Here is an 18,582-nt window from a genome sequence, read left to right as displayed (position 1 = left end):
CGTCCGACCACTACTTTGTATGTATCTCTGTGTGTGGAGTAAAGATGGTCTAGAATTTTTCCCCCCGGTTGCACATAAAAAAAACTTGGTAAAACTGATTTTATTTTACCTGCAATAAAGTCCCCGGCCACTAGAAGCGCCGCTTCTGGGTGAGCATTTTCTTCTTTGCTTATGGCCTTATAGAGTTGGTTGAGAGCAGTCTTAGTGCCAGCTTTGTTTTGTGGTGGTAAATAGACAGCTACAAATAATACAGACGAGAACTCTCTTGGTAGATAATGAGGTCTGCAGCTTATCATAATGTACTCTACCTCAGGCGAGCAATACCTTGAGACTCCTTATTAGACATCGCGCATCAGCTGTTATTGACAAAAAGACACACACCCCCACCCCTCGTCTTACTAGAGGTAGCGTCTATGTTCTGCCGGTGCATGGAAAATCCCGCTAGCTCTATATTGTCCGTATCTTTCGTTCAGCCACGTCTCGGTGAAACATAAGATGTTACAGTTTTTAATGTCCCGTTGGTAGGATAATCTTAATCGTAGGTCATCAATTTTATTTTCCAATGATTGCACGTTTGCAAGAAGAATGGATTGGGCATTGGGAGTTTACTCGCTCGCCTCCGGATTCTCAGAAGGATCCCCGATCTGCGTCCCCTTTTCCGGCATCTTTTCTTCATGTAAAAGGCGTGAATCTGGGCCTGTTCCAGTGAAAGCAGGATATCCTTCTTGTCGGACTCGTTAAAGGAAAAAGTTTCTTCCAGTCCATGGTGAGTAATCGCTTTTCTGAAGTCCGGAAGTTATTTTCGGCCATAAGAGACGGTAGCAGCAACATTATGTACACAATAAGTTTAAAAAGTAAGTTACATAAAAAAAATGTAAAAATCCAAAATAGCACAATTGGTTGGGAGAATGTAAAATGTTAGCCATATTTTTCAGTGCCAGTATGTCTTATTTGGTTACTTACTGTACACAAAATCACATTTTGCTCTACCTGAATGTAGCGGATGTGAAACGGCTAGCTTAGTTAGCGGTGCGCGCTAAATAGCGTTTCAATCGGTTACGTCACTTGCTCTGAGACCTTGAAGTAGTAGTTCCCCTTGCTCTGCAAGGGCCGCGGCTTTTATGGAGCGATGGGTAACGATGCTTCGAGGGTGACTGTTGTCGATGTGTGCAGAGGGTCCCTGGTTCGCGCCCGGGTATGGGCGAGGGGACGGACGTAAAGTTATTCTGTTACATGAAGTACCCCCTCATGTTCCACTGATCATTAGGCCTATGGTCTTAAGAGTCTTTCCAATTCCCCCTGTGGATAGGCCAGGTACTTCCAGGGGTAGAGCCCAGATTGAGAACCACTGCACTCACCTCCTCACACTCAGCCCCATGGAAGACCACCAGACTATCACATTCTCTGCACTTGGACAGGGCCCTCAGCTTCCTCAGCTTGTGTGTCTGGGCTGCCTTGGACATCTGGGTGTTACGGAACGGACCTGGGGAACTGGCTGTCTCTATCAGCATCTCACTCAGACCTGAGGGAGAGAAGAGATGGAGAGGAGGGAAAGAAAGTGAGAGAGAGAGGGAGGGAGGGAGTCAGTATCATCTCCATTAAAATCATCACACTCAGTATTATTGGTCTGTTCTGTTGTTGGTCCAAATGTTGTTTTGCTCAGTGAGTGTAATATTAATAATAATCATAATTTTGGTGGGTGCTTATGCAAAACTCCATTATTTAGCTGGGATGGATGTTTGTATACTGTATGTTTGACTGTGATATGTGGTTGTAACACCTGTCTTAAGATGAATACACTAAATGTAAGTCGCTCTAGATAAGAGCATCTGCTAAATTACAAAAATGTCAAATGTACAGTACCTTTAGAAAGTATTAACACCCCTTGACTTTTTCCACATTTTGTTGATTAGATTGAGATTTTGTGTCACTGGCCTACACACAATACCACATAATGTCAAAGTGGAATTATGTTTTTAGAAATGTAAACAAATTAATAAAAAATGAAAAGCTGAAATGTCTTGAGTCAATAAGTATTCGATCCCTTTGTTATGGCAAGCCTAAATAAGTTCAGGAGTAAAAATGTGCTAAACAAGTCACATAATAAGTTGCATGGACTCACTCTGTGTACAATAATAGTGTTTAACATGATTTTTGTACACCACACATGTAATTATCTGTAAGGTCCCTCAGTCGAGCAGTGAATTTCAAACACAGATTTAACCACAAAGACCAGGGAGATTTTCCAATGCCTCACAAAGAAGGGCACCTATTGGTAGATGGGTAAAAATAAAAAAGCAGACTTTGAATATCCATTTGAGCACAGTGAAGCTATTAATAACAGTTTGGGTGGTATATCAATACACCCAGTATACACCGACTACATATACACCCACTACAAAGATAAGGAGTCCTTCCTAACTCAGTTGCCAGAGAAGAAGGAAACCGCTCAGGGATTTCACCATGAGGCCAATGGTGATTTTGAAACAGTTTAATGGCTGTGATAGGAGAAAACTAAGGATGGATCAACAACATTGTAGTTACTCTACAATACTAACCTAAATGACAGAATGAAAAGAAGGAAGGAAGCCTGTACAGAATAAAAATATTCCAAAACATGCATCCTGTTTGCAATAAGGCACTAAATAAAAAATGCTAAAAATGTGGCAAAGTACTTTATGTCCTGAACACAAAGTGTTATGTTTGAGGCAAATCCAATACAACAACACTGAGTACCACTCTCCATATTTTGAACCCAGGGGTGGCTGCATCATGGTATAGGTATGCTTGTCATCGGCAAGGACTTGGGTAGTTTTTCAGGATAAAATAAAAGGAATAGAGTTAAGCACAGTTAAAATCCTTCCCAACAGACACTGGGAGACAAATTCCCCTTTTAGCAGGTCAATAACTTAAAACACAAGGCCAAATCTACACTCGAGTTGCTTACCAAGATGACACTTTTGACTTAAATTGGATTGAAAATCTATGGCACGACTTTAAAATGTTTGTCTAGCAATGATCAACAAACAACTTGACATAGCTTGAAGAATTTTAAAATAATAATTGTATAATCTAGGTGTGCACAGCTCTTAGAGACTTACATTTAGCAAGACATTCTTATTCAGAGCTGCTTACAGGAGCAATTAGGGTTAAGTGCCTTGCTTTAGGGCACATGGACAGATTTTTCATCTAGACGGCTCAGGTATTCAAACAAGCAACCTTTCAGTCACTGGCCAAATGCTGTTTTATTTTTTTGGTAATTTTGACCCCTTTTTCTTCCCAATTTCGTGATATCCAATTGATAGTTACAGCCTTGTCCCATCACTGCAACTCCTGTACAGACAAGGGATAGGTGAAGGTCGAGAGCCATGTTTCCTCCAAAACACGACCCTGCCAAGCTTCGCCGCTTCTTGACACACGTTTTGCTTAACACGGAGCAAGCCACACCAATGTGTCGGAGGAAACACCGTCCAACTGGCAACCATGTCGGCGTGGATGCCCCCTGCCCACCACAGGAGTTGCTAGAGCGAGATGGGACAAGGACATCCCGGCCGGCCAAACCCTCCCCTAACCCAGACAACACTGTGCCAATTGTGCGCCGCCTCATGGGTCTCCAGGTCGTGGCTGGCTGCAACACAGGCTGGAATTGAACCCAGGTCTGTAGTGACGCCTCTAGCATTACAATGCATTGCCTTAGACTGCTGCACCACTCAGGAGGCCATGGCCCAACGCTCTTCACCGCTAGACTACATGCCGCCACTTACTCAGAAAGACTCGCAGCTGTAATCGTTGCAAATTGTGATTCTAACATGTTTTAACTCAGGGGTGTGGATACTTATGTAAATGTGATATGTCGGTATTTTATTTTCAATAAAGTTGCACAAATTTCTGAAAACATGTTTTCACTTTGTCATTATTGGGTATTGTGTGTAGATGGGTGAGAACAAAACATATATTTAGTCAATTTTGAATTCACGCTGTAACACAACAAAATGTGGAATAAGTCAAGGGGTATGACTACTTTCTGAAGGCACTGTAAATGTTTTACATACAGATCTATTACTGTATTGATTCATTGTTTTTTTTTATGTTGATTACACAAATATATCAGTTACTGGGGCTGGAAGGTAGCCTAGTGGTTAGAACGTTGGACTAGTAACCAAAAAGTTGCAAGATCAAATCCTGAGCTGACAAGATAAAAATCTGTTGTTCTGCCCCTGAACAAGGCAGTTAACCCACTGTTCCTAGACTGTCATTGAAAATACGATTTTGTTCTTAATTGACTTGCCTAGTTAAATAAAGGTAAAAAGAAATGTATAAAAAATATAGTTATTTGTGACATTTGACCGGTACTACATATTTCTCTGAGTGAGGCGGATATTTAGCATTTAGCAAAAAAACATGATTACTTGTCTCTGAAATGAAACCATCAATGATACATTTCAAACAAATATGTCTGTTTTTAAACGACTCCATGCCATGATTAGATAGTGAAAAAACACACCAATCTCGTTCATAAGATCTTTTAACAATAAAAGCTAACTTCCCACATTTCTGAAAATGGATATATATTTTTAGAAAGAAGATCTCTTCTACGCATGTTTGCAATTTGAAATGTTTTTTGTTTGTTGCATATCCCAACTCTCCCTGAGACACCCTCAGAGAGTGAGGTCGCGGCCAGTGTCTGCCATTATCAACAGCGACCCTGGAGCAATAAGGGTTAAGTGCCTAGCTCAAGGGCACATAGGTAGATTTGTTCACCATGGATATTCAAAATAGCAACATTTACTGGACTAATGCTCTAACTGCTAGTCTACCTTTGCTTTGCTGCTGAAGACACACACCTTCCCTGAACTTCCCTTTGCCAAAGCAAGCATATAGAAACATATCAAATGAATGAACTATCTGACTCACCGTTGTCTGACGGCGAGGGCGGCTCTCTCTCGTCCAGGTCATCAGCTGACGACATGGTCCCCGTGGAGGGGGTTCTGGGTAGTCTCCTCTTGAAGTCACCTAAGCAGGAGGCAGTGAACGCATGACATATTCTCATAGTAACTTCTCAATACAACTGTCTAGCTACTCAGTACTACTGTCCACCGTCTAACTGAGGCCTGGTCTAGTAATAATATCAATTGTATGCATTACGCACGCATGACTGTAGGTCGTTTTGGGTAAGTGTCTGCTAAATGGCACATATTATATTATTATATATTATATTTATTAGTAGATCCTTGGTTTTAGGTTATCTCAGAATGTCTGCTCCTTTCTAGCAATAGCTTCAAGCCTGGCTTGGTATGAACTGAGCGGCTGTCAGAGTGTCCAGCTATTATAACACAGGACTCAACAATGGCAAGAGGTCAGGGAACCAACAGGGGACCACCCACGAGTCATTATGGGTGCTTCACCGCTACATTCAATGATCAATCCTTCTGGTTGATCCCTTACTGTTCTGATAATGGCTTGGACTAGAGGCCAACGTCAGACAAGTGATAGGCCACATTCCCCACATTTCTCCAGACATTGGGGCACTTTGGAAATATAGGACTGACTAGATAGCAAACTCTCATTCCAGTCATTCCAGATTTGTATGAGTCCAAAGGTAGAAACGAGTCAGATTGCTTAATCCAGTTAAATGAACAATAACTAGTTAAATAAAACGTCTCACTCTGGAACACTTGTTTTGTATGATTATAACATGATTGTAACGCTATAATTAATTTGAAGGAAACACATCGTAACACAATTAGATAATCAACACAAAACAACACCAGAATAACCCAAAACACCAGAAAATGTCACTGTTATTTACACAGCCTGTAGATCACGTCCCTCTCCAGGGTATTATAGAGACACCTTCAGGACTCAGGCATGGTCCCACTGTCAGTCTGTCTGTCTCTGGTCATTTCATTTTACGTCTGTCTCTGTCACGTCTAGGAGGGTGGCTGCTATGACATAACAACCATCAATCAATTCCTTTCAACAGGTGATGAAAGCTAAGGCAGACAGGGGGCGGTGCTGGTTGGTGCCAGGTGTTTGGAAGGTGGCTGCTAAGCCAAAGGATAGAAGGTTGTGTGGAGATATGGCCCTGGGCTAGGAAGGGTATATAGGAAGGAGGTGGGTGGAGAGATGGGGCCTCACCTGGGCTGGCAGTGGGGGAGTCCATGGATCTGGACTCGCTGCTGCCTCCGGCGCTCTCCGAGTCACTGCACATCCCCCCGCCCTGGCTACCCGTTCCCCAGGGTCGGAACGGGCCCTGGATCCTCAGAGCTGGAACACACAATAGGAAATACTCATTCTGCGTCTGTTACTGTACTCTTCCAATACATTTGCATTTATCCAATCATTCATAACTGAAAATCTTTTACATTTAGTTATTGAAACATTTTAAACAAAATGAATGCATGAATGTAGCTATTCAGAAATTCAGCTCATTCAAATTCAGTCAAGGAAACATGGACTAGACTGGCTAATTGCATCCTCATTGATAAAGGCATAATGAGTGGGTTATGTGTGGGATAGAGGACACATTAATTCACTATCAAGTGGTTTACATGGAAACACTTGATAATCACAAAAGGATATCATCATCCCATAGACCTCTGTACACATCAAACGAATACAAACAAAAATGATTTATCATGAATTTGTTGATTATGTAAGCATTCATTTTACATTCAAAACATGTATTTTTTTTCTCAATGCCTATGAGGTCCTGGACATGAAGAAGATAGAGATGACCAAACTGTAAAAGGAATTCAACATCTACCACAGATTATGACATGTGGAAGTTTTGCCTACTAAAAAAATATTTGGGGTTAAGTCTTAATTTGGCCTGCAGTGAAGAGTGAGATGAGTCTATCAGTGTCATGAGCTGATCTGAGTGCGTGTGAATGAGTGTGTGAGAGTGTGTGTGAAGGTGTGTGCTTTTCCCTGAATGACAGACAGTCAGATGAGGACTGGATCAACCTGGAGGCTTCCAGACTCACTCACACCAACACAAGCACAACACACACACACTCTCTCTATCTCTCGCTCACCCAAGTTATGTGTACATATCTACCTAATTTACCTCGTACCGCTGCACATGGACACGGTACTGGTACTCTGTGTATAAAGTCAAGTTACCACTACACATTGTGTATTTATTATTACTTTTCTACTATTTCTCTATTTTCCTTCTCTCTGCATTGTTGGGAAGATCCCGTAAGTAAGCATTTCACTGTAAGTTTACACCTGTTGTTTACGAAGCATGCGACAAATATGATCTGATTTGATTTGGAGTTGACCTCTATCTCATGTATGCTTTAAAAATAAAACGAGTGTCTTCAATCCTTCCTCTTGTTGTTTATTAACCTGTATTATAGGATCAAGCCCTCATCATGTACTTCTCCATAAATGACTAGGCTACCTTGGATGTCGGTGCTGCTGTTGGACCGTCTCTCAGAGATCTTGGCGGGCCGTGTGTTGACCGGGCTCTCCACCTCGTCGGTCCCCAGGAAGTCCCCAGAGGTGACCGACATCTGGGACAGGTTACCGTGGGAACTGTGGGTACTGCAGTGGGTGCTACTCAATGACCGCTTGGCGAGGGGCAACCTGGGAAGAGTTTGGATGAACATTCCATCTCACGTTATATATTATCCAGTGTCATGTGACGGTACTGTAATCAATCAACATGAACTGGCATGGACGGACCCATAGCCTTTACATACATAATCACCAAACTGAATAGCTGAGAAAGGAAATGGATTATTCCCATTAACATCAATATAAATCTGAAATGAACAGCCCAATCAACATTCACATATGTGGAAATTGATAACGGACTACTAATAATCAATGGATCTAATACCAATCAACGGGCCCAATACCAATCAACGGGCCCTCCTACAAGGACGTGCATATAGGCAGTCTATAGGATATAGGTCTATAATGAACCCCTGCTTCCCCTACGTGTCGCCCCACTGCTTTTGCTCAGAGAAGTAAACAAACCATGAACAAAGTATCTACGTCCACACTCTGTTTCACATCCTTACACGAGTCTATGACGACCACTCATGAACGGAAGGGCTAAAAATTACATTTGTTTTGTATGAAGTTAAGAATGGTCCACTGAATGGTCCAGTGGGCAAACTTGGGCCTATCTTATATCTGTACATGGATCAGCAAAAGAGTTGAACAACTTAGATTGGTGTTTCCGTCAGAGGGCATGGCCTGAAATAGTATTATGAAAACAGAGTTTTCCCCTTCCCCCTACCTCTTTCTTCACCTCTCCCTCTCTCTTTCTCTTTCCCATGACCAGTCACTACCTCAGGAAGTCCTGCAGACCAAACTCAATTGTGTTCCCCTCTCTTAACACAATCTCTCTAAAAAACATCTCTCTTTCTCTTTCTCTCTCTCTTTCTCGCTCTCTCAAGCTCTCCCAGTCACTCGTTCACTCAGCAAATCACTAAATATAATACTATTCTCCATAAGGCTTTTTTCTCTCAAAACACAATCTTCCTGCTCTCCCACAGAGAGCAACTCACTCATTTGTTCATATGATGGCACTCATGGAGATCTCAATCCAATTTACGATGATGCTTCACAAGTTTTTAGGCACACACACACACACACACACACACACACACACACACACACACACACACACACACACACACACACACACACACACACACACACACACACACACACACACACACACACACACACACACACTACGCCAAAGTAGTAAGATAATCAAAATCACAGCATCCATCCAGTGTTCCCCTCACCCTGCGTTGTTACAGTGTGAGACGGTGGCGTCGAAGGAGTAGGACTCCACCCTAGGTCTGTCTGACTGGGCAGGAAGACTCCTGACGAAGCCAACGTATCGCTGACCCGGCTCGTACAGCTTGGCGCTCTCACACAGAGACTGGTGGTTGACAGGTAGAGACACAACCTGGGCCTGCTGGAGCTGGAACCAATTCACTGTCACCTGGGGAGACGTACACACAGAGAAAGCCCATGAGATACAGCACCCATAAAATTAGAATAACAGTATCTACACCAGACAGTATCTACACCTACACCAGATCTACAGTATCTTCTCTTATGACATTATCCACACCAGACAGAATGTCCAAAAATGGCCTTTAGTAGTCACTGGACATACTATATTACTATCTACTATATTTTGGGGAATATTTGATTTTACTCAAACATTTGGATCCTGTAAGATGTATTTGTCAACATACTGCTTTCAGAGTGAGGTCACACTGGAAGACCAGCTTTCGTAACTGGGTGAGGATCTCACACTTGGTGTTGGCCAGGTCCACTCTCTTCACCCCTACATCTGACAGACAGGCCTTGCAGTGGTCTCTGGCCTCATCCGCCTATGGAAAAGAGTAGGGGGGGTAACCTGTCAAGCAGAACTGCTCACAACTACAATGCAGTGATCAAAAGAGTAAAATCTTCAATATGTCAATGTGGATTCCCATGTAGCAGTTATGGGTTCCCGAGTGGCGTAGTGGCCTAAGGTCCTGCATGTCAGTTCTAGAGGCGTCACTACAAACACCCTGGTTCGAATCCAGGCTGTATCACAACCGGCTGTGTATTGGGAGTCCCATAGGGCGGTGCACAATTGTCCGGGTTTGGCCGGTGTAGGCTGTCAATGTAAATAAGCATTTGTTCTAAACTGACTTGCCTAGTTAAATAAAAAATGTAAAATAAAAAATGTCTTAGTTATTCAGAAGTGGTTAACTCTGGATAAGAGCGTCTACTAATTGACAAAAATGTCACCGTAAATGTTAACTTGATTGTGTATTTCAGTAACCCTAGGCCTCAAGCTTTTGGCCTCAGTGGGTAACTATGGGCTTAAAGGATGAGCTTTGTGTTTCAGGGATGATTTATGGGCCTCATGGATGGGCTATGGGCCTCAGAGATGACATGGATGAGCTATGGGCCTCAGACATGACATGGATGAGCTATAAACCTAAGGGACAAGATATTTTACCTTCTGCAGAGCCTCCTCCTCCAGCCTTCGTCTCTTCTCCAGCTTGGCTGCTCCCAGCTGCTCCTCCTCTACTCGGCTGGTGGACACCCGGGCCTTCTCATACTCCTCCTGTCTCTGGGCTTGCAGAACACGGGCCTTCCTCAGGGCACTGTCTGCCTCATGCTGAAAATACACACAGCGTTAACACAAGGGAAACACAAGGCAAACAAACACACTAAACCACAAACATGTCTGCTACAAGAAGATTGACTCAGCCCTGATCACTGTTAACTTTTCAACCAATTTTCTCTCACACTGCAAAGGCAAAACATGGTTCCACAACACACAAAGGAAACACAAATCAACTGTCCTTATAGATACAGTACACACTAACCAACCCAGTAGTTAGAGATACACACTAACCAACCCAGTCCTTTTTCTCTCACACTGCAAAGGCAAAACATGGTTCCACAACACACAAAGGAAACACAAATCAACTGTCCTTATAGATACAGTACACACTAACCAACCCAGTAGTTAGAGATACACACTAACCAACCCAGTACTTAGAGATACACACTAACCAACCCAGTCCTAAGAGATACATACTAACCATCCCAGTCCTTAGAGATACACACTAACCATCCCAGTCCTTAGAGATACACACTAACCAACCCAGTCCTAAGAGATACATACTAACCAACCCAGTCCTTGGAGATACATACTAACCAACCCAGTCCTTAGAGATACACACTAACCAACCCAGTCCTAAGAGATACATACTAACCAACCCAGTCCTTAGAGATACACACTAACCAACCCAGTCCTTAGAGATACACACTAACCAACCCAGTCCTAAGAGATACATACTAACCAACCCAGTCCTTAGAGATACACACTAACCAACCCAGTCCTTAGAGATACACACTAACCAACCCAGTCCTTAGAGATACACACTAACCAACCCAGTCCTTAGAGATACACACTAACCAACCCAGTCCTTAGAGATACACACTAACCAACCCAGTCCTAAGAGATACATACTAACCAACCCAGTCCTTAGAGATACATACTAACCAACCCAGTCCTTAGAGATACATACTAACCAACCCAGTCCTTAGAGATACACACTAACCAACCCAGTCCTTAGAGATACATACTAACCAACCCAGTCCTAAGAGATACATACTAACCAACCCAGTCCTTAGAGATACACACTAACCAACCCAGTCCTAAGAGATACACACTAACCAACCCAGTCCTAAGAGATACATACTAACCAACCCAGTCCTTAGAGATACATACTAACCAACCCAGTCCTTAGAGATACACACTAACCAACCCAGTCCTAAGAGATACACACTAACCAACCCAGTCCTAAGAGATACATACTAACCAACCCAGTCCTAAGAGATACACACTAACCAACCCAGTCCTAAGAGATACACACTAACCAACCCAGTCCTAAGAGATACATACTAACCAACCCAGTCCTTAGAGATACATACTAACCAACCCAGTCCTTAGAGATACATACTAACCAACCCAGTCCTTAGAGATACATACTAACCAACCCAGTCCTTAGAGATACACATACTAACCAACCCAGTCCTTAGAGATACATACTAACCAACCCAGTCCTTAGAGATAGAGTACATACTAACCAACCCAGTCCTTGGAGATACTACTAACCAACCCAGTCCTTAGAGATACATACTAACCAACCCAGTCCTAAGAGATACATACTAACCAACCCAGTCCTTAGAGATACACACTAACCAACCCAGTCCTAAGAGATACATACTAACCAACCCAGTCCTTAGAGATACACACTAACCAACCCAGTCCTTGGAGATACACACTAACCAACCCAGTCCTAAGAGATACACACTAACCAACCCAGTCCTAAGAGATACATACTAACCAACCCAGTCCTAAGAGATACACACTAACCAACCCAGTCCTAAGAGATACACACTAACCAACCCAGTCCTAAGAGATACATACTAACCAACCCAGTCCTTAGAGATACATACTAACCAACCCAGTCCTTAGAGATACATACTAACCAACCCAGTCCTTAGAGATACACACTAACCAACCCAGTCCTTAGAGATACACACTAACCAACCCAGTCCTAAGAGATACATACTAACCAACCCAGTCCTTAGAGATACACACTAACCAACCCAGTCCTTGGAGATACATACTAACCAACCCAGTCCTAAGAGATACATACTAACCAACCCAGTCCTTAGAGATACACACTAACCAACCCAGTCCTTGGAGATACATACTAACCAACCCAGTCCTAAGAGATACATACTAACCAACCCAGTCCTTGGAGATACATACTAACCAACCCAGTCCTAAGAGATACATACTAACCAACCCAGTCCTTGGAGATACACACTAACCAACCCAGTCCTAAGAGATACATACTAACCAACCCAGTCCTTAGAGATACACACTAACCAACCCAGTCCTTGGAGATACATACTAACCAACCCAGTCCTTAGAGATACATACTAACCAACCCAGTCCTTAGAGATACACACTAACCAACCCAGTCCTTAGAGATACACACTAACCAACCCAGTCCTTAGAGATACAGTACACACTAACCAACCCAGTCCTTAGAGATACACACTAACCAACCCAGTCCTTAGAGATACACACTAACCAACCCAGTCCTTAGAGATACAGTACATACTAACCAACCCAGTCCTTAGAGATACACACTAACCAACCCAGTCCTTAGAGATACAGTACATACTAACCAACCCAGTCCTTAGAGATATATACTAACCAACCCAGTCCTTAGAGATAAATACTAACCAACCCAGTCCTTAGAGATACATACTAACCAACCCAGTCCTTAGAGATACAGTACATACTAACCAACCCAGTCCTTAGAGATACAGTACATACTAACCAACCCAGTCCTTAGAGATACAGTACACACTGACCAACCCAATCCTTAGAGATACACAGTAACCAACCCAGTCCTTAGAGATACAGTACACACTAACCAACCCAGTCCTTGGAGATACACACTAACCAACCCAGTCCTTAGAGATACATACTAACCAACCCAGTCCTTAGAGATACATACTAACCAACCCAGTCCTTAGAGATACACACTGACCAACCCAATCCTTAGAGATACAGTACAGTAACCAACCCAGTCCTTAGAGATACAGTACATACTAACCAACCCAGTCCTTAGAGATACACACTAACCATCCCAATCCTTAGAGATACACAGTAACCAACCCAGTCCTTAGAGATACAGTACACACTAACCAACCCAGTCCTTGGAGATACACACTAACCAACCCAGTCCTTAGAGATACATACTAACCACCACATATATTATTATTATTATATTATCCCAGTCCTTAGACATACATACTAACCAACCCAGTCCTTAGAGATACATACTAACCAACCCAGTCCTTAGAGATACACACTAACCAACCCAATCCTTAGAGATACACAGTAACCAACCCAGTCCTTAGAGATACAGTACATACTAACCAACCCAGTCCTTAGAGATACAGTACATACTAACCAACCCAGTCCTTAGAGATACAGTACATACTAACCAACCCAGTCCTTAGAGATACAGTACATACTAACCAACCCAGTCCTTAGAGATACAGTACACTAACCAACCCAGTCCTTAGAGATACAGTACATACTAACCAACCCAGTCCTTAGAGATACAGTACATACTAACCAACCCAGTCCTTAGAGATACAGTACACACTAACCAACCCAGTCCTTAGAGATACATACTAACCAACCCAGTCCTTAGAGATACACACTGACCAACCCAATCCTTAGAGATACACAGTAACCAACCCAGTCCTTAGAGATACAGTACACACTAACCAACCCAGTCCTTGGAGATACACACTAACCATCCCAATCCTTAGACATACATACTAACCAACCCAGTCCTTAGAGATACACACTAACCAACCCAGTTTGTTCAGGGTCTGCTCTCATCTTGTCACACTTGTGGTGCAATTGGACTTCCAAGAGATTACCTTCAACACTCTGCAGCTATTAAACCGCCTGAATAATGTCAAGAGCCTGGCTCACACACACACACACGCGCACACACAGCGAGGGGTTTACATATTCTTTGATTACTGTGGCTCTGTTTGCTTTAAGTTTCCTTTTTATGTGACCTTTTAAAGTTCTGAAGTTCCACCCACCATTTTCTTCTGTTCTCTCTGCCACTGCTCCTTGACCTCCTTCCTCAGTTTGTCCAGCTCGTTCTTCCGTGCGAGGAGAGGCTAGAGAACCCCCCCCCCCCCACACACACACACACACACACACACACAAACAAACACACACACACGCTCCAGTGAGTCAATGCTAACTTATCCATCAAATGCCTGTGAGTATGGATTATGCAGATCAGAGCAGGACATACTGTAGAAAAGTCACGTAGACAGATGTACATACCTGCATAAATTTGTTGGTTTGAAGGGTAGCTGCTGTATGCAGTAGGAGCTGGCTGTACTCTATATCGTTCTTGAACGCTGACATGTAAATGTCCCGGAATGGCATGAACTCCTTTGATGGGAAGACAACAAAAGTGACTAATCACAATTCAAAGAAGTAGTGCAGATGGTTTAAAATGATTCATTGCTTTGACAGCTGTTATCTTTTGAGATACAATTAACCGGTGAACAAATGCAACTGATATGAGCAGAAAACATATTTCATCATAATCACCTGTTGACTTGCGAGTGTCTTCGCTGATTCTGCCATTTTGGCGTAGCTCTTCGCACACTCGATATCTGCAATCAGACACTCAACGTTACCTGCCTAGCCTGGTTATGTCATAAATGTTCAATACAGCATGATTAAGTAGCTACTGTCCCTGTGTTTAGCATGTAGACATTGAGTGATTAAGTACAGGACAAAAACCACAAATGCCCAGTAACCTATTCATCCAAATAGAGGACCTGATGACAAATGACTAATCACAACACTACTACACTTTTAGCAAAAAGGGTGCTATCTAGAACCTAAAATGGTTCTCCGGCTGTCCCAATAGGATAACCTTTTTAAGAACCCTTTTGGTTCCAGGTAGAACCCTTTCCTGAGAGGGTTGTACATGAAACCCAAAAGAGTTCTACTTGGAACCAAAAAGGGTTCTACCTGGAACCAAAAAGGGTTATTCTATGGGGACAGCTGAAGAACCTTTGGAAACCCTTTTTTCTAAGATTTTACACTACACTGTGCTTAGGTAAGTTTAGCGTTTACTGTAGTGAAACCCATGCAAGTTTGTCCTACTGTATATCTGGGGCAATATAGAACCGGTGTGAAACTATCTATTATTGTATACAAGTAGGCCTAATGCTAAGACAAACTAAGCTAATATACAGCAGCTAATGCTAGGACAAACTAAGCTAATATACAGCAACTAATACCAGGACAAACTAAGCTAATATACAGTAGTTAACGCCAGGAAAAACAAAGGTAATATGCAGTAGCTAATGCTAGTACAAACTAAGCTAATATACAGTAGCTAATACTAGTACAAACTAAGCTAATATACAGTAGCTAATGCTAGTACAAACTAAGCTAATATACAGTAGCTAATGCTAAGACAAACTATGCTAATATACCTTAACTAATGTTAGGACAAACTAAGCTAATGTACAGTTGCTAATGCTAGGCTAACGCTAAGAAAAAAACACTTCCAGAGCTGATCCAAAAGGAGTTAAAGATCAGCAAAGACCCTAACCCCGAAATATAGTTTATGTGTATGCATTGATATGTAGGCTATGTGTGCCTTTTTAAATCATTTATGTAGTTCTGTCCTTGAGCTGTTCTTGTCTATTAATGTTCTGTATTATGTAATGTTTCATGTTTTGTGTGGACCCCATGAAGATAGCTGCTGTTTTTGCAATAGCTAATGATGATTCCTAATAAAATACCAAATACCAACGGTGACACAGCTTACACCAACCCCCTGTTCTTACGCACAACGCAACTCGAAGTGCCTGGATACAGCCTTTAGCCGTGGTATATTGGCCATATACCACAAACCCCTGAGGTAACTTATTGCTTTCATAAACTGGTTACCAATGTAACTAAAACAGAAAAATACATGTTTTGTCATACCCATGAGTATACGGAATGATATACCACTGCTTTCAGCCAATCAGCATTGAGGGCTCGAACCACACGGTTTATAATATATAATCTAATAACAGTGTTCTATTTAATTCTGTGGCTCCGACTCACCAATAATGAGATGTTTCTCTGTATTAATCCTATGTGTATTAAAGGTAGTGGGAGGGAGAGAGACTCACCCATACTGAGTCGTTTGTCCACCCAGGCCAGCAGCTCCTTGGTGTACTTGGACCAGGCCTTGGCGTATAGTAGAGCTGACTCCACCCCGCCTTCACTCCGCTGAAGCACCACGTCCACACCATCCACCTCCTCCGCCCTCGCCGGCGGCGATGGACCTGTGATGGTAATGGTAACACGCCATGGGTTGGGGAAGAAGAAGTTAGTGGGCCTAGGCCTGAGACCGAGCATTGCTACCTACTGGCTAACGGCTACTGGCAACTAGCTACGGACAAGCCCCTCTCTATCGCATGTGTGAGTATCTGTGTGTGACTGTGTGTGTGTGTGTTTGTGAGTGTGTACGAGTGCGCATGACTGTATGTGCACCAGTGTGTGTGTCAGATCTGTCAGAAAGTAAAGTCCCTGTTGACCTTGGGTTATGTGTTGGTAATACATTGTAATGCTAAGTAGACTGGACAAGACAGGGATTGCCTCCTCCTGTGTTAATATGACTGAGCTAATAGGTCACTCTGTGTGACAGGAGAGCTTATATAGGCCCCTTAACTATACCATAGAGACTACATAGAGACAGACTATACACACACACACACACACACACACACACACACACACACACACACACACACACACACACACACACACACACACACACACACACACACACACACACACACACACACACACACACACACACACACACACACAGATATATACATACACACTACCGTTCAAAAGTTTGGGGTCACTTAGAAATGTCCTTGTTTTTGAAAGAAAAGCTATTTTTTTTGCATTAAAATAAAATAAACAAATACAGAGTAGACATTGTTAATGTTGTAAATTAGGCCCATTATCAGCAACCATCAGTCCTGTTTCTCTAACTAGACACTCTAAAGTACTTGTCCTCTTGCTCAGTTGTGCACCGGGGCCTCCAACTCCACTTTCCATTCTGGTTAGAGACAGTTTGCTCCGTTCTGTGAGGGGAGTAGTACACAGCGTTGTACGAGATTTTCAGTTTCTTGGCAATTTCTCGCATGGAATAGCCTTAATTTGTCAGAACAAGAATAGACTGACGAGTTTCAGATGAAAGTTATTTGTTTCCGGTCATTTTGAGACTCTAATCAAACCCACAAATGCTGATGCTCCAGATACTCAACTAGTCTAAAGAAGGCCAGTTTTATTGCTTCTTTAATCAGGACGACAGTTTTCAGCTGTGCTAACAAAATTGCAAAAGGGTTTTCTAATGATCAATTAGCCTGTCAAAATGATAAACTTGGATTAGCTAACACAACGTGCCATTGTAACACAGGGGTGATGGTTGCTGATAATGGGCCTCTGTACGCCTATGTAGATAAACCCATTAAAAAAACTGAAGTTTCCAGCTACAATAGTAATTTCCAAAATTACAATTAGTCTACACTGTATTTCTGATCAATTTTATGTTATTTTAATGGACATAAAATGAGCTTTTCCTTCAAAAACAAGGACATTTGTAAGTGACCCCAAACTTTTGAACGGTATATATACAGTGCCTTCGGAAAGTATTCAGACCCCAGGACTTTTTCCACATTTTGTTAGGCTCTAGCCTCATTCTAAAATGGATTAAATAAAACAATTTCTTCAGCAATCTCCACACAATACCCCAAAAACAGTTTTTTTATTTGCAAATGTATTACCTTATTTACATAAGTATTCAGACCCTTTGCTATGAGACTCGAAATTGAGCTCAGATGCATCCTGTTTCCATTTATCATCCTTGAGATGTTTCTACAACTTGATTGGACATGATTTGGAAAGGCACATGCCTGTCTATATAAGGTTGTACAGTTAACAGTGCATGTCAGAGCAAAAACCAAGCCACGAGGTCGAAGGAATTATTCGTAGAGCTCCGAGACTGCATTGTGTTGAGGCACAGATCTGGGGAAGGGTACCAAAACATTTGAAGGTCCCCAAGAATAGAATGGCCTCCATCATTATTAAATGGAACCTAGAGGTGACCCCCCTGCCAAACTGGGCAATCGGGGGAGAAGGGCCTTGGTCAGGGATGTGACCAAGAACCTAATGATCACACTGACAGTCCTCTAGAGTTCCTCTGTGGAGATGGGAGAACCTTTCAGAAGGACAACCATCTCTGCAGCACCAATTAGGCCTTTATGGTAGAATGGCCAGATGGAAGCCACTCCTCAGTAAAAGGCACATGACAGCCATGTTTGCCAAAATGCACCTAAAGACTCTCAGACCATGAGAAACAAGATTCTCTGGTCTGATAAAACCAA

At 42.5% G+C, this 18,582-nt stretch overlaps 1 protein-coding gene across 5 annotated transcripts in view; it reads right to left on the bottom strand.

The window, feature by feature from the left end:
* The window catches only part of arhgap29a (Rho GTPase activating protein 29a), a 69,493-nt gene that overhangs the window by 8,727 nt on the left and 42,184 nt on the right, over positions 1-18,582 (bottom strand). For all 5 annotated transcript variants that reach the window (XM_052483352.1, XM_052483353.1, XM_052483355.1 and 2 more), the window contains 11 exons: positions 16,312-16,467; positions 14,723-14,787; positions 14,450-14,560; positions 14,197-14,277; positions 9,992-10,153; positions 9,234-9,371; positions 8,772-8,974; positions 7,409-7,593; positions 6,139-6,267; positions 4,915-5,013; positions 1,359-1,522 (listed from right to left, as the gene is read on the bottom strand). In XM_052483352.1, coding sequence (XP_052339312.1) covers positions 1,359-1,522; positions 4,915-5,013; positions 6,139-6,267; positions 7,409-7,593; positions 8,772-8,974; positions 9,234-9,371; positions 9,992-10,153; positions 14,197-14,277; positions 14,450-14,560; positions 14,723-14,787; positions 16,312-16,467 — 1,493 coding nt within the window. The remainder of the gene's footprint in view (positions 1-1,358; positions 1,523-4,914; positions 5,014-6,138; positions 6,268-7,408; positions 7,594-8,771; positions 8,975-9,233; positions 9,372-9,991; positions 10,154-14,196; positions 14,278-14,449; positions 14,561-14,722; positions 14,788-16,311; positions 16,468-18,582) is intronic.

Source organism: Oncorhynchus keta, chromosome 28 (genome assembly GCF_023373465.1).
Source record: "Oncorhynchus keta strain PuntledgeMale-10-30-2019 chromosome 28, Oket_V2, whole genome shotgun sequence".
NCBI classification, from domain to species: Eukaryota; Metazoa; Chordata; class Actinopteri; order Salmoniformes; family Salmonidae; genus Oncorhynchus; species Oncorhynchus keta.
Note: the sequence above shows the minus strand (reverse complement) of the source record. Positions and strands in the feature narration are given on the sequence as shown.